We start from the raw sequence: 24,121 nt of genomic DNA on the forward strand, positions 1-24,121 counted from the left end.
TAGAACAAAATGGAGTAAACTTAAACATTTATCACTCTCTTGACTGTAAGACACTGTACCAAGCTGGGCCGAGAGAAAATAAGAACACACAGGGAACACCCAACAGCTATTTCAAGCAAAAAGTAGATAGATACATGATCACATATTCCCTTTGTATACATTACTTACTTAGTATTTATGACTTATGAAATCTTTAAAGAATAGTGTTGGTATGTAAACTTTAAGTAGTGAAGTCATGGACTTTAAAGAGTGTTTTTTACATTCAATCCAACTTATTTTAGAACAGATTATGTCAGAAGATTATCTAAGTGTCACAAACAAGCAACACGTATATACTGCAATTTTATTTCAATCGCACAAACGAAGTTAGCATGTAGGAAATTTAAATGAAACAGTACGGTAAAAATAGCAGAGAACCAAAAACTCTAATAAGGAAGTACACCTAAAGCATGAGAATTCAACATTCATTAGTGTTTCATCTTCAGTTTTGATTGACACTTGATGCTTGCAAATTTTGAAACAAACTTTGAGATCATGATGACTATTCTGAAGAGATTTCAGCACCAGCACTAAGATTTGTACATTCAGTTGGTTTGCAATTGACTTGTTAGCCATTTACATAGTGTATAGTACAGATTTGTCACAGGTCAGATCACAGTGTTGAAGGAAAGAAGTACCTTCCTGTAATTAGAAAGGATCCCCTAAACTGCACTCAGCTTAAGACATCCAATGTACAAGAGCATGAAAACCATCATAATATTGTGGCTCCAAGGAACATAGTTTTGATAAGGAAAATAACCTAAGCTTCTGTTTCCCATTTTAATTACTGAAATCTCTAACAATGACAAAACTGTCACATAGGACAGCAAATGTATACAGTAATTCAATCAAACTTCTTGGAAAGAACACATTTAGCAATCTGGGATAATGCAGAACGACAGGAAATAAAACGTGATTCAACACTTGTTCTTTTTGTCATTTTACACAGACATCATGTTAATATTAGACCAAGGCACAAAACGTTTAGTGCATAAACCAGTTTCTTTTTTAAGATCTAGCATTTTTACCGGAGTCTTTTACCTTACTTTGGACCACTTGTACCCAGTACTCTATCCTACTATAGACTGTTTAACTTAATCAACAAAATCAAAAGTGATTTCTGACCAGATTTATGGGGGACATAAACATTTGTATCATCAAAGTGTTTGCACAACCAAAAGTACAACAATAAAGATGAAAATGCCTCCTATTTCTTTTAGAAAGTAGTACTTCATAAGCTTGCTGCATCTTTAATGTCTTCACTATTGGGTGACAATGAAGAGTTGATAGAAAAAAAAGAACCGTATACTTGAATTATGATAGCTCATCCATCACAGATCTAAAAATGAAGTTTCTACAGAAACAGGAACTATTTTAACAAGGGAAAAAAATTCCCTCATTCAAACCTCTTTGAAGTGGTAATGGCTGCAAACTTGCAGCGCTTAGAAAACTATGCTATCAACAAGTTCTGTCTTATGAACTTAGATTAAGAAATCTAGAAAGCAGATGAAAGTGGATTATGTCTTCAAAATTTTAGTAAAACTACTGATAATCAAAGGTTTCAAAGCAAATATGGCACATAACAACTCAAGCATGAATCAAGATGGAGAGCCTGGAGAATTGTGATTTCCTAAAATTTCAAAAAATTCTATCATTGCAACGTACAGGATTTCTCCCCTATTTTAATCTTAGAAGTTTCAAAGAAAAGGGAGTGGATAACATACACACACGTGAGTGCCCACACAAACACGCACGCACGCACACACACGGTGGTAAGTAGAGTATCTAGTTCCTTCTTCCCACCACCTAAGTCTCACTTTATTTATTAAAAGAAAATTATGCAGGACCCCCCCTCGTTGTTTTCCCTTTATCTAATGATTTCTGTGACCTTAATTGCTGCCATCATTGTTACTTTTCTAGTATTTCAACATAACAAGGTTCAAAAGCAGCTTTGTAGTCAGGAATGTGTACCTGAATACCTGTATAACTGCAGGGCGCCTAGGTAATAACAACTGCCCAATTCAGGGATGGAACTTTTGAGTTCCACACTAAGATGTAATTCATGTGAAGCTCAGAATCATGTTTCAGACCACTGAACTTACTCAAGTTAAAATACAAATAGCTGAAGACATGATGTAAAAGATTAAGTACTTGGTGCTGTTAACATATTTACCAATTAAAGTCACAAAATATTCCTCATTATTATTCATGCAGATAACTGAGAACGAAGATAGTGCAGAAATTAACTTTAAATAAAAAATTATTCCTTCCCTTCCTCCCACTCCCCTATACTCTACAAAATGTTTTCCCTGGGACTAGGCCTTGAAAAGGCCACTACATATTAGTTTGACATGCATTACTGTCTGCAATTTAAAAAGCTAATTTTGTGGTGGTTGTAATTACATTATAAAAATGTCCACGTGCATAAATCTAAAAAAGGTTGAAAACCTACAGTGAATCTACAATATACTGTTTTACATTTGACCACTGGTTTGTGTTATGTAGGAGTCACAGATTTGGTAAAGCATTGTAACAATTTAGGAAGGCATCTAAATCTTTAAATTCTGGACAAATTTTATGTTTGAATCTACAAAATTGCATGAAGGCTAAACTCGAGAGACTTCCTATCATTCTAAAATTCCTCACTCCGAACAAATCATTTTTAGGACACTTTCTTATAAATATCACCCTTTGAAAGCACATACAATTTCATTTGTTCCACATTTTATGATCTTAACCTACATAGGGCTGAACTCAATTATTCATGGAATATCAAATATGATAGGAAGACAAACCTGAGAGAAACATTTACAATACAATAGCATAACTTGCTAAATTCCTCATCACCTTTCTCTGAAAAAAAATTCTCAAGCCTTTCTCCTCTTTATTTTAGCAATGGATTGTGGAAAACGTGCGATTTTCTCTTGACATGAAAGTATTTCAATGCACGGTGATCTTGCCTGACGGATTCAGTATTTTCTGCATAACTGATACAGGAACTCCTATACGACTCTCCTCCATCCCGTTGTAAAGGTCAGAGAAAAGCAGAAAACTGTGAGCGAAACAGCTTATCGCCAGAGTAGTAATGTCTGAAGGCTTTCAAAGTATGTTGGTTTTTCCCTCCTTCCGACTGTTTGTCTCCATTTTCTTCTTACAGCTCACAAGATGTAAGTAAGGGTTTTGTTGTTAACACAGTTGTTCTTTGTAGTTTTTTCTTTTCCTTCCTCCAGATTAAAGTCCTATCTCTCCTTAGTTTGATTCTCTATGCAGTATTTGACTTGCTCAGTTCCTGCCTGATTGCTGGGTAGGAAAAGGAAAAATATTAAAAGTAAATATAATGATAAGGTAAAATAAATGCGTGATTCATTCTTAAGAAATCTTAACGATTGTATTCAAACTTACAGTAATAAGAAGGCACACTGATCTTGCGTCTTTCATTGCAGAAATCTTTTTCTTATTTTTACGAAGACCACACTAATTTCTATATATTTATGTATTCTCTCCATTTTGTACACAAAATGAAAAGACCGATTTTTGGTGCTTAAAACAAGAGGTCAGTGGGATGGGATGGATGAATAGAAGTAACCTAGAGAAAGACTTGTTCACCTAGTTTTCCATCTAATACTACTCAACACCGGAAACTTAGGAATCTTGCTTACCCCTATTTTCACAAATAATTTCCATTATATGAAGGAGACAGAGCTCCTCCCTGACATCCTAAACCAAGTAAAGGGCAGGATAATATGGAAAAGTAATTGTTTTATGCCCTCAAGTAATAAACTGGGTATTTCTTTATTTGCATTTTCTTTAAAATGGCTATTCTTGAACATTACTCTATAAGGGTAGCAAATTTGTTTAGACACTCACCATCAATGAGCTCTTCTTTTAGCTTAGTTAATTCTTTTCTCATTTCATCTAAAATGTCCTAAAATATTAAGAGAAAAACATCAGAAATACAGAAAACAAAACTGTTAAAAAGATTCTTGCTCACATAAAATTTTAAGAATGTATGAAATATTATGTATGTTTTTTTGTTTCCAGAGTCACAATTTATGTCTTAGAAGATTAACCTTGGTAAATTTTGTTTTAATAGTCTTTGCTTCCCAATCTTTGCTTATTCTAGCTTAGCAAAATATGAAACAGAATGTTTTCTAAAACTAAAATAATTACTTGGTCATCCAGTGAAAGGTATGATTCAGATAATTTCTAGAAAACGTAATGGCTCTGCTTTTAATCTAGTCTTCTGGGAGCTGTCTAAGAGGTAATACATAAAGAAGTTTCAAGGAAGAAGACATGCGAACTGGACAATCAGCGCTTGGCAAATCTGTCATCTGGTCTGAAGTATGGGGACTCCTTAGGAATCACCAGAGCTGCCAAACTAAATTTCAAGGAATCTAGGATTCCCCTGGAGGGCCCTCAGGGGCTGCCCTAATAGGTGGGGAAGGAAGAGAATCGGACCCCGCTGGACGCGCACAGTCCAAGAAGGCAGGGACCAGCCACATATAGCTACTGAGCACTTGAAATGTGGCTAGTCTGAAGCGAGATGCATTGTAAATGTAAAACAGACACCAGACTTCAAAGATTTAGTATGAAGAAAGTAATGTACAATGACTCATTAGTAATTTTAAAATACTGATTATATATTGAAATATTATTTTGGCTATATTAGGTTAAATAAAATATGTTAAAGTGAATACCACCTGTTTCTCTGTATTTAATGTGGCTACCAGAAATTTAAAGTACTATGTGGCCCATGTTATATTTCTAGTTAATAGTGATGTTCTGGACCCTCCTTCCTCTATGAAAACCAATCCATCTTTACATATTTTGCAAAATCTCTATTTATAAAGTTCAATTTGAAATAATAGATACCCCCTAGTTAAAAAATGAAGACTATGTAATATGAAAGCTAAAAGGGCTAATAAGGTGACACAATTTTAACGGGTGAAAAATAGCTATCCTTTGGAAGGGTTAATTTCAAATTATTTGACTTTCTTTAATACTGCACACACCTCAGGTAAAATTAAATTGCTCTGGGTTTAAGGTTCATTTTTTAAAAAAGCTTTTCACGCTTAAAATAAGGTTGAAAACTATCAATTAGTTTAATTCCTCCATTTTCCACTGAGGAAACTGAGGCACAGAAGTTATTATATGGACTAACAGATATCCTTTTTCAAATTAACTTAAAATCAGTCCTAAAATCAAATCTATCCTCTCTTCTAGTCCCCTGCTTCAGATTGCCAAGAACTTACCATATTTTAAATGTGTGCAAGTGCTCCATTTTAAAATGTTTTTCAAGAAAAGAAAGCCATGTTTAACACACAGGAAACAAGGGCTTGATTATCAATGACCACATGCTTTTCAAATTACGTAACTCAACTGAACTGTTCAAACAGCTCTGCAGATAAAAATTAGGTTGATCTGAAATTGTAAGTATTTGCCTCTTTAATTCCTATTTAACTTTTACTTTTAACTCATTATTGCAACATTATTGGTCCCTTTTTAAGCCCCACTCAAACTTTGTTGGCATTTTAAAAAATGAGTGATAGAATGGGGAAAGCGGACTCGGAAGAAAGACTGGGTTCTGATCCTGACTATGGGACTGAGTAAATTTAACTTCTCTGAACCTCAGATGTGCACAACTTGAGTACAAACACTATGTTATCTGACTACTATGAGGATTAGGAGACAATGTCATGCTAATAACCTAGCAAATGCTTAGCACTGAAGTCCGCCAGACAGTCAATAAATGCCTGTTACAGTGATCTGTACAACTGTGATTTTCAGAGGCTACCCTGAAGTGCAGGGTAAGAAGACAAAGATTAAATTTTTCACTACAGGCACATCTGTACTCAGGTCTGCAAAGCTGATAGTTGTTTTACTAAGATGTCCTGCTTTCCATTTCAAATCTTTTAAACACCACCATTTAAAAAAAATTATTTACCTCTTCTAGAAATAAGATAGTTCAAGGTTCCAAAATCACCTATTACTCCTTCCATTTTTTTTCTGTGTATATAGGTATTAAATATAATGCATATGTATCCAAAATACGAACAATATCTTCTTCCTTTTTATAAAATTGACATAACTGTTCATACTGTTGGTTACCTGTCTGTTTCACCTAATGTGGGCAAGTGTTCACAATTCACTGTTCAGTATTCTCAGTTATGGTTCCTTAATAGCTGCAGAGCCCTCCTCCACACTGTATAGTTACATACTTCTATCATATTTTCTTAGCATAAATTCTTCAAAGTGAAATTGCCAGGTTCAAAGGTAAATCATGTATTTTTAAGGCTTTTGGTTTGTTTTCCCAAACTGCTTCCTAGAAAGCAGAAGTATGTGAGGTGAGAGTGCCCATTTTCCTCACATTCTTGCCAAAACCAGACTTGGTGGGTCCATTTTGGCTAATGATAAGTGAAAAGTGCAAGCCCTTTTTTTTTTAAGCAATTGTACATGATTCACTTACATTTAAAGTTTATAATATACCATTAAACCACTGCCCCTACCCTCCGCCACTGCTGGCACTTTATGCAAACTTATGAACCAAAACATGAGGATTTGAAAAAAATAACATAGTACGAATGCCACTGTTTAACTTGTGTAAAAAATATCTACTCTATACTCTTTTCAAACACATTCGCAACCTGTCAAATATATGCACATGGGATATTTTTAAAAAAGAACAAGTACAAATAAAGGGAAGCTGCCACTGGTCGCCCACCTGCTTCAGCCTGTCATAATCCAGTCCCTCCGTCTGGACTCCGTTGGCACTGGGCTGTGACGAGGGTGCAGATTTTGGTCTGTACAAATGAAATTTTCAGGACAGGTAAATAACGCTTAGGATATTTAATGAGTTCATTAGTAATTGCAAACTTACCAACCCAACACCAGATTGAAGTACATTTCTTAAAACAAGAGTTAAAAAGTTAATTGTCCTAATAGTTGCAGAACTGATAAGAACATATGAAAGTATTTCTCACTTTTCTCAGTATTATCAGTTATTTGTAAAGAAATCAGAAAAAGGTGATAAGAAGACGAGACTTCTCCAGTAGAGGAAAACACTCTTTGGGCACGAGGAGGGTAGCTGGGTAACATGTGGCATGGTGATCAGGACAGACGGGAGGCCAGCTGCAACATCGCAGCCCAAGTAAAACAATCATGTTTTCTCCTTTTGAAACTGTACATTATCTACTAACTATCTGGCAAACCAATGAACAGGAAATTATAAAGACTTGAATATTTCACTCTATATATATCAATTTACAAATTCTATGCAGGGAGAAAAAATATTTAATGAGTATGATTTCTTTGTATGTGTTTTATTCCGTTTTAAGCATCAAAACAAATAAGGATATTTGAAAAATGATTATTAAATTAAAAGTATATTCATATCCAATTGGCTATGTGGCTATTTCCTGATGAAGTTTTTATGAAGATGTCATCTGAATTGTCATCTACTTCCATAAACTTATTTTATTTTTTTAAAAGGAAAAGGGAGGGGAATGCCACACAGAAGCAGATGGTCAATTACTATTGCACTTTCAAAAGTTTAGCTTCTGTTAAAAATTTTACATGAAGAAATAAGTCTTAAGTATTAGGTATATTTTTATCAAGTCAGTCAGTCATGGCTCCCTCTCCAATTCTGGCAATGAGAGAAAATACTAAGCGGAAAATCTAGAATTTTAATTGGATGGTCCTTTATTTTCAGGTTTAGTATATACTAAGTGGCTACTCTTTAAGGGTCACAAATCAATGCAAATGAAAACCATTAGTCAGGTCATATATTTCCAACTTTGCAGAGTAATTTGAACCAAGATTCAATAGGTATAATAACTTTTTCAAACTTATAATTGTTATAAGGCATATTTATACTTCAAACCCGTAGGCACTGTTTGTGAAGATGAAATATTGAGTTAATCTGCTTTAATATCAAATATATGACAACTTGAAAGATTGTTGTGAAGGAAGTCAAGCAATTTTATTACATACCTGCTGCTATGTTTATATGAACAAGAAAAATAATAACTTTCAGAAAACCTCATTCAAGAGGCACTGAGCTAGGCCCTGGGTTGGATAAGAAGATTTACGTGACATACTTCCTTCCCTCTTGAGACAATACACCTATTTCACTTTGCTGAGGCTACTTAATTCCACAGTCAATTCAGACGTACTGAGATCCACAGTGTGCAAGTCACAGTGCTCTGGAGAGTCTGGTCTATACAGTCAATATTCATAAAGGTTGACATACTGTGCATTTCATTTACCCATAGTGTCCATTCCTGCTCTCCAGAAGTAAATTATTATTTATTCTGCTTTTCTTTTACATTTCACATTTAACTGGTACAAACTAGCTAACTGTTTTCTCCTAAACTTATCCTGAGTTGGCCAAAGAGTTTGTTCGAGTTTTTCCGTCAGGTTTTTTTGTAAGACGTTACAGACTTATCCCTGAAATTCATGTGAATAACTACGGTCTGCTACTTAACCAGGCAGTATGTTATGAATATATCCATATTTAATAAACAATGCAAAAAATTATTGTTAAATAATAGAAAATTGTGGAAACATGCAATTTTTAAAAACTTTAACTCATGCTAACATGCAATCCACCTCCACCTCCACCACCACCACCACCACCACCGTGATAATTAACTAAAGGGGGGAACTTTTCATACTGAAGGAAAGACGTAATCACCACTTCTCAAAAAAGGCTTATCAACATTATCCCAGGGGGCACTACGTATGAAAGCAGCAAGGTAACTGAGAAGATTTACAACAGAAAATCTCGTTGTTAAATGCTACTTTTCTATGTGCTAGCAAATTTTCTAAATAAGTCTTTTGGTCAAAACAATTAAACCATCTCAAAAAAAGCAGGAGAAACTGTTTCACTACTGTATTATAAACACTTTATGCAGATTTAACTCGCTGACAAAATGAACTTACCAAATATTTTAATCATCTACGGCATGAAAAGAACTGTAGCTAATAACAATTTGGCCACACAGAGTCTGATTACAGAACTCCTTACTCACTGCCATAGACACCCCCTCCATATACTATTTAATTCATGCTCCCAGTAGACTTGATGTGTATTTTCAAAAATAGATGCATATAATAACATGGGTATGTCTCAGTTATTTCTAACATAAGGGTTTTTACCATAATTGATAACAAAAAAGGGGGATTCTCAGAGGTTTTTATTACTTTATAATGAGAGTGTTGCCTCTAGATACCTGCCTATAAAATAACTGTACTACAACTGTTTAAGTCTCTATTCTGCCAAATTAATTCTAAATATGGCTTAAGCACTTGAGGATTTTAAGAAATTGTCAAATTTTTTAATTAAGAAAGAAATACATGGCTCATATCCTAAGTTTTCTTAATTAAAAAAATGGTATAATAATACTCATCCTAGAAAAGAAATAATCTCAAGGATGTTAGATGTTAGGTTGTTAAAGATACTCAATATACTGCGAAGTATGTAGGAAATAGAGATTTTCCTCAAATAATAAATTATTCACAATTGTGGCTATAATACTATCCTGTGTTCCAGTGACAAACAGTACAGGATCTTCTATTCAACTTTTTAAAGCCTTGACTTATAATCATAAAGAAAACGGCCTTTAAAATAAAATGCAAAAGCTACAAATACTCTAGATATATGAGGCCTTAGATTCCCACGCTAGTATTTCTGATATGTTTATCATTTATATTTATCATAATCCAAATATAAACTGATGGCGGGGAAATGAATACTATTAATTTATTAATTTTTCTCATTAAAATCACTCAGAATTTTTTTAAAAAGTGTTCTAAATACAGCTAAATATGAAAGACTCGATCTTCCTACATCTCTCCCTTGTGGTGATTACCAATCCATGTAGAAAAAGCTCAGCCCTATCCTGAACATATTATTTCAAAGTCTCAAATCACAAAGTCACATCAGGATGATACCTGTGTAATGAATCATAGGACCTGCTGTCAAAAACAATCTGATTTTTCCTTGGAGAATCCCGTCTATGAAGGGGAAAAACCATTTAAAGGGGTATACAATAGAACTTTAAAAATTAATTCTCATTATGTTACTGTTTTATAGGTTTTTAGTTATAGCAAACAGAAGAAGAACTAAAGGAGTCCATTAACTTTAAAATAATTGTTTTTTCCAATTAAAAAAAAATTATTTGGAGACTGAGTCTAGTTATATGAGGACACTGTTTACTTGACAATTATAGAGAATTTTTAAAAATCATTAAGCAATGGCTACTTTTATAGACTGCAGACATAGTAAAATCTACCTATACAAAGATTCAACAAGTATCAGACACAACCAAAGACATTTCCATTAGAGTGAAGATAAATAAAACTAAGGGCTCAAATAAAAAACACAATAAAAATCACTATAGCTTGAAGTATACATAATTAACTCTTCTCAGGAGGCACATAAAGAACTTTTTTTCCATCTTGAATACAAGATCTGTAAGCTCTTAATAAAAACCGCAAGAAGAATTCACAAACTTTCCAATGTTATGTTCCAGTCATGATTTAGAGCATTTTTAACTACAACACTCTTGCTTTTATTCTGACATCTTCATTTAATAAATAATAGCATAATGCAATATCTCATTTATATTATAGGATATTACTCCATCTTATCACTAACATAATTTTGACATGGATATTCAGAAGAGAAATGGGTACTTTCAGTACTGTTCAAGAATAAAGTGTGCTTAAATAAAAACAAAAAATGGCCAATATACTTGCTTTCAGAAGGAACGGGGTAAATAATTTAGGAAGAAAAGCAATACAGTTATTCGTCTTTTAAACGTATTTTAAAAATCTTTTATGGTTTAAAACTGCTTGCAGGGAGATTTTAAGACATACATATCAGTGGTTGGATCAAATCTATCAAAAGGGATATGAGTGCCCAGGAAATAATCGGAACGTCTATTTTGGGAAGAGAGAGGAAAACTATCTACCAGAGCTAGAACATCATTACAATACACTACTAGATATAAGAACCCATATTTGACAAAATATTTTTTAAGTGGTGATGCTTAGAGCACTTATTTAAACTTCCTCCAGAAGTCTGAAAAATCTCTGAAATAAAATTCTTTCCTTCATTAGATGAACCCACCCACATCAAGGAACACATACATTCCACCTGGAGAAGCTTTTCCATGTCCTTTCTAAGATAAGACTTTTGCCATGAATTTAAGTTTAGCTTTAGACAAGCTCACTACAGAATCCCTATCAATGAGGAAGGGATGAAAGTAGTGACAAAGGACAAATGGCACGTCACAGTTCTGTTCTGATATGCACTTGATAAATGAGGCTTTGTAATGTGCTACTGAAGAAAATCTGTAACAACTACTAGAGATGCATTAGAAGGCCACATCAATTAGGTACCCGAGAACATAAATGTGCAATTTTTCTACTCTACTGAAAAAACATGTTCACCAAAAGCAATTCTGCCATTTTTTCCTAAAATCAAATATATTCATCTTTCAGTCACTTAGAAACTGAAAGCTTCTATACATTCAAAAAAGGCCCAGTTTCTTGAAACTGAAAGCTTCTATACATTCAAAAAGGCCCAGTTTCTTTGCGGAGCTTAAATAACTATGTCATCACCAAATCTTCCCACCAACAGAAAGAGCCACACAAAAAACAAATCCAAACTTAGATTGAAGCTAACACACAACAGACTTGTGACAATATAAGATCTATTCTTGCATTTTTCTTTATTAGGTTTCTATAATTAGACTCAAGTTTGCTTTTTATGAGGCAAAAATAAGGCAAATAGCTCAGAAAGAAAAGGCGAAAAAACCTTTTAGTCTCTAGATACATACCTTTCTCTGGAAAAAATATGAGTCCTTTAAATTGTCTCATAAACCAAGAAAAAGTTTCATCTATGTTTAAAGACCTATGATATAAAGTTAGCTATGACAGTAAAGTATGCCTGGCTAAGAAATACTGAATTTGCTTGATCATGCATACAAAGCCACTTGTAGAAACATGAATTAACCAGTCTTGTTTCTGAGCATTATCTTTTCTAACTCGATTATAATCAGAAGTTTCAACTGAAAAATAAATCTTTCTACTTTATAAATTCAAAATTTTAGGTTTTATTTTACTCTCTCTTAAACATTGTAGCTTTTTCTCTCCAGCTGCTTTTCAGTTTAAAACATAAGTTTCTTTCAAAAGTTCAGTGTTGTTTATTGACAGGGATAATGGTATTGAGGTTATACAGGAGAATGTCCAGTTTCTTAATAAAAATGCTAAAGTATTCAGGCTGAAGCAGCACATATTTGCAAACTGCCTTCCACCTATTCAGAGAGAAGAAAGTGTGGATGTGTAGATACGAGTTCAAGCCAATGCTAGCAAAATGTTAATAACTGGTGAATCTAAGTGACGGGTACACGGACGTTTGCTATACTATTCTTTCAACTTTTCTGCAGTTCTGAATTTTTTCAAAATAAAAAAATTGGAAGGAATAAAGCTATCTTAAAATTTCAGACAACCTGGGTGACAATAATAAGCATAGGGTAGAATTTAGACAATTACTAATAAAAATACTGTGGGGCTTAGTGGTTGTCCAATAGCAGTAGGATTACAGATGTTTTATTTGCTCCTTTGTACAATTTCAGATCTACCATTCGAATTTTTTCTACAATAAAAATGCAGATTTCTTTTCAGGTACAATTCTAAAATAAAACTTAGGAAAAAAATTGATACCTGGAAATAACAGGTGACTTGCTGCCATTCATAGTACTTGCTCTTTCCCAAGGTTTTCTTGTCGGTTCTTTAAAAATAAAAGAACGTAAGTTATTAAATATCCTATATGCTCCCAGAGTTAGCATTCTAATTTGTACCATTTCAGACCCCAAAATGAGAAGAAATTAATAAGTGTGACAAGTTTCCCTAGGAAGAACTTAGATTGTTAAATCTAAAATACAATGATTTTAAACACCAGATGGTAAGAAGTTTCTCTAATAAAGATAGGACAATAAGATTAAGGGTACGACAATTTTAATTAATTAGAATGGAATTGTGAAAACTATTTTAAATTAATAAGGATAGTTTAAATTTATTAGAATGGGACAGTATTAACTATACTCTTCTAAACTATTTTTAGTGCCAATGGTAAAACGAATAAAAAGAATCTTTAATGTGTTCATGTACTTCAATATTTAATCTAAATTCAAACAGTCCTCTTGCGAAAAAATTCAAACTCAAAATATATTTCAGAATCATCCGACTGTATTGTACTTCCTTGATTGTCAAACAACCAATCCAGTTCTTGGGACTTAGCAGACAACTCCAGTTAAATAAAGTTCCCTCTGAGCTTTTAGTTGATTGTGCTTTGAACTGTTTTTCTAATCTGGGCTGCCTCGCTGATGCCATCACTGGCCTCACTGGATGACCGGGCGAAATCTGGAGTGGAAGCTTGTCATGGAAGGATGAATCTGGGCCGCATGAGAATCAAGTCTACATACAAGTTGTGCAGAGTTTTAGCTAAAAAAACTGGTCTGAGTTCCAATGTAGCCCCTCAACTGGCCTATGCACATTCTTGCTGAGAGGTAGCCTGTCCTCTTTTCAAACTGCACATATGTGAAACTAAACTTAAACTCTCAACTCAAACTCTGAAACACTGCTTTTGTTCTGGATTTCTGTTGCATTCAGTCACCTAGGTGTGAAACAAAGTCATCATTCATCTTGCTTTACTCCCTGTCACTCAATCACTGGTTACTCCTTCATCTGTATTCTAACAGCTAACACGCTCTCTCACTGACCACCACAGAGTGAGCCAGGGGACATCAGATAATCAGATGAGGAGGTCCACGACAGACAGAACCAGAAACACATCCAAGAGACATCTGCCAGAGGAGGGGAAAAGAGGGAAATCCTGAAGGACAACTGGACAGGCAGAGAATAGCCATTAGGACACTGTCACTAAAGAAGAGGCAGGCAAAGAGATGAAGAAATAATTCCAACATGATAAGATGTAGCAGTTGCTACCATTTAACAGTTGGCTGACGTCCTTTCTCAATCAGCCAAACCAGAACTATCTTTTAATCTTCAGAGAGCGCATCTGGTTTTGAGGAAGAGCAGTTCAGTTTGGCTCTGCAGATAGTGAGGCCGTGTTCTCTCTGAGGGGGGCTCCAGGTCGGTTTCAGGAGGAAGGACAGAGGCTGGGTTGCCTTCACCGGGTCTTTGGAAACACACCAAATCCTTACTGGCACCAGTTTCCCTATCTTGGTCCTCCCTGATTTCTACGTCACTCTGCTCACAACTGCAATTTTAATGTTCCTAGAACAGTTTCAGTTGATTGTCAACTCAATGCTTTGCAGGATGAAGTCTAAACTCCTGATCTTTTCATAAAAAGCTTTCAACATTTTACTTCTTTTTTTTTTTTTTTTCATTCATGTTTCTTTATTTAGACAGAATTCTGTTATTCATCTTGAATGAAAGAAACCTAAAAAAAATCATCTCTGAGTTATTCAGGTCATATTAGATTGATTTGCTTTCCACGGTTTTAAAGGGTTGGCAAATCACAAAGGTTATTTCTGCTACGTTTTTCTCTAAGCCATTTTAGATGTACAGGAAGGGCCAAAATTTGGGTGAGTTTTTTTTCCCCCTCTAATTCTTCACAGTGCCTTTGTGGAACTTGCCTAACTGGATTTTAAAAGGGATAAATGTTGATCAATTTGAAATTAATTTGCTACCTAAAACTCTACAAACTCACATGCTATTTTAAAGCATCTTCCAGGGACTCATATAGCACATAACCCATTTCACATCTCATCTATTAACATTTTACTTCTAACTTGCTTTTCCAAACTTTCTCCCCCAATACTCCTCAAAAGGAACCCTCCATCCTAGTCAGGCAAGTCTACCTGATATTTCCTAGTCTCTTCCAGCTCCAACTCCCCATCTCTGCCCATGCCGTACCCACTTCCTGAAACAGCACCCCTTCCTCTACTTTCAGCTAAGGTAAATACTCTTTAAGGCAGGGTAAAATGTCATTTTTTTCCTACAAAGACGACCCAGGTGACTCCAAACTATACAATCTCCTCCCTCTTTGACACATTACTTAATATTCAACATGTGGTCGTAAAAGATGAACTTTTCACTTGTGTGTATCTCATCATCCCAGCTGAACCATGGATTTCTTGTGCTTAGGGTGACTTTATCTTTCACTTCTCTTTGGCCTGTCAAGTGTCTGACACGTGGCCATTAGGGGAAAAAAAATTTTTTTTGACTGAAACAAGTGAAAAAAAAGAAGCCTCCAGACCTTCTGAATGAATCCTTAATTTTATAAACATGGCACACATGTGCAAACACACACACAAAAACACATGCAAAATCCATGCTTCAGTTTTCCATATTTTAAATAAGGGGATATATATTAGATAAGGAGTTCTTAACTGGAGTCCATAGATAACCTTCAGGGAATTCACGAATATTTTGCAATGGTGACCAATTTTGTATAAAAATATGATTCTTCCCTCCCTGGGAGAGGGTTCATAGCTCTTTTCAAATTCTAGAAGTTTCTGTGACCCCAAGTTATAGTTGAATTCTAAAACATCTATGGTTTTAATAACAGCATGTATTTTGATTTTGGCTTATAGAAGATAAAGGTAAAATAAGTCACAAACCAGAGAATTTTTAATGAAGATAACATAAACCGATTTGAGTCCTATTCAGAGGAAAACTTATTCACAGTCACAATATTAATTATAATACAGCAATCAGACCGCTGAAGAGTCACTATTCAATAATGAGAATGAGTGGTTATAGACAATTCCCTATAATGGATTCTTATGGCTCATTCTAGATATTAATTCATCAAACTCATCAAATTTACTTATGTCACTTCATGCCAAATTAGGTAAGGAGATGAACAGACAGTCTAGTGCTTAGCCTTTAGTCAAATATGAAGAAATGACATGTACAATGTAACAATCTCGTATTCTAAATACGGATATAGTCATCAGTAAGTACCTCCAGTGAAATGTATTTTGTTAATATTCTAAGTAATATATTCTATGCCCAAGACTTCTCAATGTCAGAAATTTTACTGAATTCAAGAACATTTCCCAAAAGTTTTAAGGAGATTTTTTTCTATTATTTTTTTAATTGAAGTATATAGTTGATTTATAATATTGTGTTAGTTTCAGGTGTACAGCAAAGTGACTCGGCTATACACACACAGATATACTCCTTTCCATTACAGATTATTACAATATAGTTCCCTGTGCTATACACTAAATCCTTGTTTAATTAGAAGCTTTAGTTCCTTGATTATCAATATTATGCAAATGAATGGCTAAAATGACGATTCAATGGGAGAATGTTTTGAGATAGACTTCAATGCTAGCTACATGCTCACATAATCCTTACCTTTAAGAATCAATGACTAAAAATATTTCCCTTTCATATGGATAACATATTTTTCCTTGTTTAAGTGAATAACTTCAAGTCATTAACAATAATATACATAGAATGTGCAAAAATCATGATTTTCAGAGAAAGAGTCATCAGAAAAAAACTTTGGATTTTAATAGATCTCCCAGTATCGGAAAGAAATTAACAGCTGCTTCTGGGGTCACAAAAGGTAGAGGTAAAAGTCAGTGCTCTCAAGTGTGAACAAAGAACTTGAACGTTTTAGTAACTAAGCAGTCACTTTATCCAAACATGGGGAAATGGGGAATTTTTAATTGAGGAGTGTTGATATTTACAGAAAGTTCATAAAGATTAAAATACATCTCGAACTTACCAGGTGTACTTGTTGAAGAGGCCTTAGAACTTACAGGCTCTGAATCTTCCTAAATAGACAGAAATACATATTAATAATACCACATCTTCTAGAAACCTGTTGTAGACGTTTGGTGTTTCATACTTTCTGCCATTTCCCACTTTTCCCTTCACCAATCTTTTCTCCCTTCTACACTAGTTTAGACCTTCTTCTTATCCGAGCACCTCCAGCCCTGCGCCCACCCCTGCGCCCACCCCTGCCGCTCCCCACGGCTCCTTCCCCCACGCGTCCGCACTGAGAGCTGTGCTCGCCAACGTGACTAAGCCCGATATGAGAGAGAGATCTGAATGGCATCAAAGAAGGCCAAATGCAGCAGGGAAAACAATTATACTGTTAAACGCTAATATATAAAACAAATAACGAAGAGTCTGCCCTCCTGAACTAGAGAGGGGGGCACAGCTAATAACCACAGGGCTCCTAGGGGAAACATTTGAAAACCGTGATTTACTCTAATTCCTTCATTTTAAATGCAAGGAAACTGGACTTCCCTGGTGATGTAATGGTTAAGAATCCGCCTGCCAATGCAGGGGACAGAGATCCGAGCCCTGGCCGGGGAAGATCCCACATGCCGCGGAGCAACTAAGCCCGTGCACCACAACTACTGAGCCTGCGCTCTAGAGCCCGCGAGCCGCAACTACTGAAGCCTGCGCGCCTAGAGCCCGTGCTCCGCAACAAGAGAAGCCACTGCAATGAAAAGCCCGCGCACCGCAACGAAGAGTAGCCCCCGCTCGCCGCAACTAGAGAAAGCCCGCGCACAGCAACGAAGACCCAACGCAGCCAAAAATAAATAATAAAATAAATAAATAAATTTATAAATGCAAGGAAACTGCGACTCTAAGAGATTTAAAAAACCTAGTAAAGGGTCATTCACTCCTTCAATGGTAGGCTTGGGTACAGAATTAAACTCTAAAGGTGAGCATTTCAGTGCTTTTCCCCCAACTCCACACATTCAACCCATTTTACTAAGTAAGAATGCCATTAAAAATTTATAAATAATGCCATTTTTAGTATCTGAAGAGTTAAAAAGAAACAATTGTTGGCTGAAATTAATTAAGTTCAAACTAATCTTTGACACAATTTCCTGAATAAGCTATACTTGAATTTCACATTTTCAGGTGTAGTAGACTATTTTTATTTTTACTTATTTATTTTTTGCCTGCACCACGTGGCATGTGGGATCCTAGTTCCCCAACCAGGGATCGAACCCGCGGCCCTGCAGTAGAAGCACAAAGTCTTAACCACTAGACCGCCAGAGAAGTCTCCATGTAGTAGACTATTTTTATTAACTTACATTTTTGTCCTCTTTTTGTTCTGTTTCTATTGTTGATCCCTTTTCAGCAATTCTTCTCCTAGAAAGAAGGTAAATCAATTTTTTTAAAAAAACATCAGGTAACTTAGTGTAAAACTATGCCAAAAGGGAAGAACTGCATCTAGTTAAATTATACTTAGAATAAAAGTAACAAAATCCTCTCAATTCTGGACACATCCATATAATTTCTCACTCACCTCCTGGCCAGCAGGGCACTCATTTCTTCCATTAAACCACTGCCCCCTAATGGAAGGGGTCCATTTCCACGACCCGTGTCTGTTTTAGATGAGGCCGAATTCACACCAATGGTATTCCCTCCGCTTGGGAAAGAGGCATCCTCCATCTTAATGAGAATATACATATATAATAAACTCCTATGTGGGACAATCCTATGTTTATTAATATATTACATTCAAAACAGAAGGATATATCAGCATTAATTTCAATAAAAACACCTAGATATTATTTTTTAAACTTTAAGGACCAATGGAGTAATTTTATATATCAGTTAAGTTTTATCAAAGCTAACATCACCAATAATGGGATAAAATGCTATCACATGTCCCCTTGTGTAATACATTGAAAAGGACATATTACGTTGGTAGTAAAACCTGCCCCCCAAAATGCATAACTCAAATCAAATCTTAGGGAAATATCAGATAAACCAAACTGAAGGATATCTACAAAATAATTATATTGTTGTCCTCAAAATTGTCAATATCATGAACAAGGAGATTGAGGAAATGTTACAGATTAAAAGTAAAGAGACATTACAACAAAATATAACAGGTGATCTTGGAGTAGAAAAAAAATTGCCATAAAAGACATTATTGGACAACAGATGAAACTTGAATAGATTTGTAGATTATAGTATTGTATCGCTTGAATTTCCTGATTTTGATAATCATGCTGTGGTCATGTAGGTGAATGTCCTTGTTCTTACAAAATACATATTTAAGTATTTAGGGAAATAGGGGCAAGATGTCTCTGATTTATTCTCAATTCAGACAAAAAGAGAGAGTGTGTGTGTGTCTGTTTACGCAGAAGGAAACATACACAAAGAATAATAAAGCAAATATGGTAAAATGTTAAGTGGTGAATGCTACAGAAACTCTATTATTCTTGCAACTTTAAGTTTTAGTTATTTCACATGTTTTTTAGTCAATGAAGTTAGTAACATAGGGTTCATAAAATCAGAATACAATAAATTCAATGTTTTAGATACTGAGACAGAATAAGACATAACATAAAAAATACAATTAATTAGGAAATGCATTTACCCGTGACACTTTTCTAAGTTTTGCTCCAGCAATTGCAGCTGCAAGTCCAGTTAAAGGGCGATTGTCTTCAGACATGGATCCCGAAAAAAATCCAGATGCAGGGAGGGGAGGAGCAGGAGGTGGCGGGGGAGGAGGGGGTACTTGATTAGGAAGAGGTGGTGGAGGAGGCGGAGGCGGGGGCCCTGAGGACGGAAGTGGAGGGGGTGGAGGGGGTCCTGGGGGAGGAGGAAGTACGGCTGATGCCTGGGCAGGACCTGGTGGGAGTGGAGGAGGGGGTGGAGGTGCAGGTGGTCCCAAGACAATGCCTGAGAGAAAGAAATGTTAAGACCATCAACAACAGAGCTAAGTGACACTATCTTAGGAGGAAAAGCATGTAGAATGACATGCTAAATTAACTTGACTTGAACATTTAATACAAATTAATGAGTTCAATTTATCATAATATTTAACATCCAAATCAGTATTAAAAAAATACTAAAAATTAAGGCCAAAGTGTATAACTACTCCCTTTACTGTTAGAGCTTTATTAATAGAACTTTGCAACAGATCGTCTAAATTAGTTTCTTTTTTTTGCTCACGGGCATTTGGTAAATAAACAAAATAAATGCTTATAAAATGTGGGACAGAGGCAGCATCCCTGAAAAGACAAATGAATGTATAGGATGGCAGTTAGTGCTGTTCAAAATAACAGACCAAAATAATCTGGGTAAACCTTAAGAGTTGAGACAATAAATTCTACGACAGTGAAAACATATATAGTTACTTGCTTTCCAAAGTGGCTGAATTGAGAACATGAAAGAAGGGTGGGTCCCAGGCTTCAATATGTCAAAAATATTCCACATTTAAAAGCAATGTGTAAAGAGAATTGAGAATCATTGAAGTAAAGGAATCTACTAGAACAAAGTAAAACCTCAAAACAACTATCAGAAATAATTAGGAGACATAGAATTTGAAGTACAGAAGACAGGGGTTAAGAGAGCAATGTCCAGATCTTGTAAAATCACAAAGGAGTGGGCAAGAACATGAACCAGGAGACTGACCCTGTAGGTCCTCCCCCTTCCTTAAGGCTTAAAGGGGTATTTTAGGACAAATAAAATGTTATCTGCAAACTGGGTGGTAAGCTTTTTGAAACTGCTAACTTTGAACAGTTACACAAGCTGGAATCATAAATTGCTGGAAGAATATAGTGATGGGCTGCATGAGGGGTCATCAGAGCTCTGAGGACACAGGAGGTGGGCCTTTGGACTCTGTCAGGCTAACTGTGTCTCTCTTGCTCCAGAATCACTTTCACAATGATACTGAACTACACCTACTAGAATTGTGACTCAACCTTTAAGCAAATTCAGTAAGTCAACATGAAAAATATACACACAGCAATAACAAGCCCTTAAGAACTAAGATTTTTTTTTTTTAATAAATGTTTTAAATCCAGACTGTAACACCGTTCCTTTGTAAGTACAAATTTGTTGTCACATTCCTTCCTGTAATCCTCGTTAAATCCTATTTTAAAAGGGAGCGGGTTAAGCATCTTCTTATTTACTTATAGAACCAGGTCCTTCTCTACTTACAAATAATCCATACTTAGATTACATCCCCCCTCCCCTGTCACTGTGACAGCAAAGTTCAGGCATGGGGAGTGGGGGGATAACTGTAGAGGATGCTATCCTCTCCCAACTATCCCTTCAGCCTGCTACTTCTTGGAATTTTGGACCATGGAACCCTTTGGGGCACATATCAAGCCTGCCATCCTCTCCACCCTTTGTGCAAAGTTGGGCTGCTCCCCAGGGCTTAGGGTGGCACCCATCCCTGGAAGTCTGATATGAGAAGCCCAATACGAAATAGGGTCCAAGATCAGAACTGTCCCAGAGGAGACTCCTGGATGACAGGTCTGACGACCACAGTTGGGCACTAAATATAATCTCTGTGTTTCCCAGAAATTAAAGGAAGACAAGTTTGATTATATCAATATATTTATTGTGTGGATTAATGTATCAAGTAATGTTTTCCTAGCGAAAATGAAAAGAAACATACAGAGGCCCTTAAATACTGAATAACACTGACTATGACACTGCAGAAGATACCCAAATCTAGTTCAATATGGAAACCCCTCATACTGATCCTCCAAATGCAATTAATCCAACAGAAAAGAACCCACCTTCGCCTTTTTCAAAACCATCCTCCCCATTCTTCTAGGCAATGAGAGCTGTGGACGTGTAACATTTCCAAGTGATTAGCTGTTAGTGGCAATAACAGAAGCCTTACCCTGCTGGGCTGGAGTCTCGGCCGGCTGAGAGGCTGCCTGCGAGCCTGGCTCAGAAGCAGAGGAGTCTCCCAGCACAGGGGTTAGAGGAGTCTCCACAGAGGCAGGGGCAGCTGCAGAGGGAGAAGGGAGAACACTAGGCTTGGATGAGGGAGTTGAGGCAACAGGGGTGCTTGGAGGAGGAGAGGCTTGAGATCCACAGTGTGAGAGTGGTGCGAGGGAAGGCGGTGGCAGCGCCGCTGGCCCTGAGGTAGGCGGTGGAGACACTGGACACGTGACAGAGTCGAGCAGCCCGCTGGGGGCCGCTGGTGATGGAGGCCTCTGGGGCACAGGAGAAGAAACGCAACTGGGGAGGACGGGCCTTGGACCAGTAGCTCTGCCTGGGGGGCTGCTAATCATTACTGGAGGAGACGGAGGGAGGGGCGAGAAACTGGAAGTAGACCAGGCACAGGGCTTCGTAGCTGGAGGTTGGGGAGAGGGTGTGTTCACAGGAGAAGAAGGTCGAGAGTTTTTGTTCAGAGGACGAGGAACTGTAGCGTAATGGGGAAGAACAGGGTGGAAGGCTGAACCTAGAGATGTTGCAAAACGTGTCGCGGAGTGTCGAAGAGGTGGTGTAGGGGGTGTGGAAGTGGGTGGCAAAGCGGTCACTACAGCGTAATCAGGAGTGGCCTCTGACACTGGAGCTGAGATGACTTTAGCATATGATGGAGGAGGTGCTGAAGGAGGCTGGTAACTGGCACACTCAGGAAGTGGAGCATGAAACAGGGAGCTGTCGGAGGATGGAGCTGGACAGAGGTGGAAAGCAGCGGCGAAAGACAGGATAAAAAAGGAGAGAGAAAAAGGGAGCTAGTAAAGCCACAAAACCAGCATTCAGACAAAATGTACAAATGTAGACTACAGTTAGTACCAGAGAATAAGCACATGGGCAAATAACTAATTTCACCCCAAAATGTCTTAACTTATACATACATTTTGAGACCCAAAAGAGGACAAGTTTTCTTTTACTCTAACAAGTTGACTGATAAATTAAACTGATTAGCTTATTCTTTACAAGAAAAAGATCGTAGTCTTAATTTTCATTATTTCGTCCACTAAAAGGACATTAACATTACATGAATAAGACCACAAAGAAGAGTAAGCTTAGTTGTATTTTTTAAAAAAAATAATAGAGAGAGAAACTAGCAAAAAGTTATCATAAAGGGCTAGAAACCCCCAAATTCAATGTTTATTTGTGGAAAAGTTTTGTTTTGTTGGCTATAACCCCAGAAAACAATTAGGCAATCAAAAGCAAATGAATGAACTCAAACAACAAACCAATCAACTAGTATTTAATCAACCCATGTTGAAACTTTAGATATAGGCCATGTGGAATAAAATAATAATTCTTAAATCCTATAATAAATGTTAATTTTAATGAATGTCAAAATACCTCAAATTTTTAGTCATATCTTAACCCTTATGTCTTTCAATAAAATTCCATCAGATTTAGTAATTTCTACTAATTTTTCACAATACTTGCATATATTTAAATTACTAGTCAGCTCTAGAGAGGATACTTTTTAACCTACTGTTTTTAATTCCTCCTTCAAAAACTTTAGAATACAATCAAACAAATTTCTGGAATGCTCCGGTATTCAAGACAATTTAAGCACTCTCAGAAGGGAAATATATTCCAAGTTCATCTAGTATAAAAATTTCCCATAAAAACACACTTACACTTTATAGCCAATTTATAGGGAGTTAGAAGAATTAGAATACCAGAATAAAAATTTCCTGGAGCTTTCTTTTAAGTCTCCAAGCAATAAAAGAGAGAAATAAAAAGAAAATGTTAAAGTAGCAATAGCCACATATTTGTTCTAATTTCAAGTCGCATTGCTTAATCCCAAGCACCTCAAATGTGAAATAGTCCTTCTCATACACGAATACACAAAATGCCATCGCCATCCAAGCTCAGACACCAGGAACACGGAACAATCTGTAAACTTCTTACCGGCATTTGACATTCTTCGCTCTCGCTCCCATTCCAGCTGCTCCCTTTCTAGCTGCTCTTGCCGCTCTCTTTCTTGCCTCTCCCGGTCCAGTCTCTCCAGCCTCTCCCGCTCTTGTCTCTCCCGCTCCAGACGATCCTGACGTTCCCTTTCTTGTCTCTCTCTCTCCAGCTGCTCCTGTTCTAGTCGCTCCCTCTCCAGCCTTTCCCTTTCTAACCTCTCCCTCTCCAATCTCTCCCTTTCCATTCTTTCTCTCTCCAGCCTTTCCCGCTCCAGCTCCTTTTGTCGTTGCTGTTCTTGTAGTTGCCTGAAATGAAGAAATTAAAAATATGCAACTGTGGCTACTCACCATTAAAAACCCATTCTTTTCACAATGAACCTATGAGAACCTTATTTCTGATTTAAATACAAAGCAGTGTAGACCAGGCAATC

At 36.4% G+C, this 24,121-nt stretch overlaps 1 protein-coding gene across 20 annotated transcripts in view; it reads right to left on the reverse strand.

Annotated features, from left to right (window-relative positions):
• Positions 1 to 329: 329 nt before the first annotated feature.
• ENAH (ENAH actin regulator) overlaps positions 330 to 24,121 on the reverse strand; it is a 156,874-nt gene continuing 133,082 nt past the window's right edge. For 7 of the 20 annotated variants that reach the window (XM_082426175.1, XM_082426192.1, XM_082426190.1 and 4 more), the window contains 11 exons: positions 23,692 to 23,996; positions 21,704 to 22,486; positions 19,442 to 19,746; positions 18,359 to 18,504; positions 18,144 to 18,201; positions 16,814 to 16,862; positions 12,769 to 12,835; positions 9,991 to 10,053; positions 6,761 to 6,839; positions 3,907 to 3,964; positions 330 to 3,339 (listed from right to left, as the gene is read on the reverse strand). In XM_082426175.1, the coding sequence (XP_082282301.1) occupies positions 3,302 to 3,339; positions 3,907 to 3,964; positions 6,761 to 6,839; positions 9,991 to 10,053; positions 12,769 to 12,835; positions 16,814 to 16,862; positions 18,144 to 18,201; positions 18,359 to 18,504; positions 19,442 to 19,746; positions 21,704 to 22,486; positions 23,692 to 23,996 (1,951 nt within the window). In that variant the 3' untranslated portion in view covers positions 330 to 3,301. The remainder of the gene's footprint in view (positions 3,340 to 3,906; positions 3,965 to 6,760; positions 6,840 to 9,990; positions 10,054 to 12,768; positions 12,836 to 16,813; positions 16,863 to 18,143; positions 18,202 to 18,358; positions 18,505 to 19,441; positions 19,747 to 21,703; positions 22,487 to 23,691; positions 23,997 to 24,121) is intronic. The other 13 variants (XM_082426185.1, XM_082426181.1, XM_082426182.1 and 10 more) reach the window with 5 other exon arrangements.

The sequence above is a fragment of the Balaenoptera physalus genome (assembly GCF_965194825.1).
Source record: "Balaenoptera physalus genome assembly, chromosome: 1".
Lineage (NCBI taxonomy): Eukaryota > Metazoa > Chordata > Mammalia > Artiodactyla > Balaenopteridae > Balaenoptera > Balaenoptera physalus.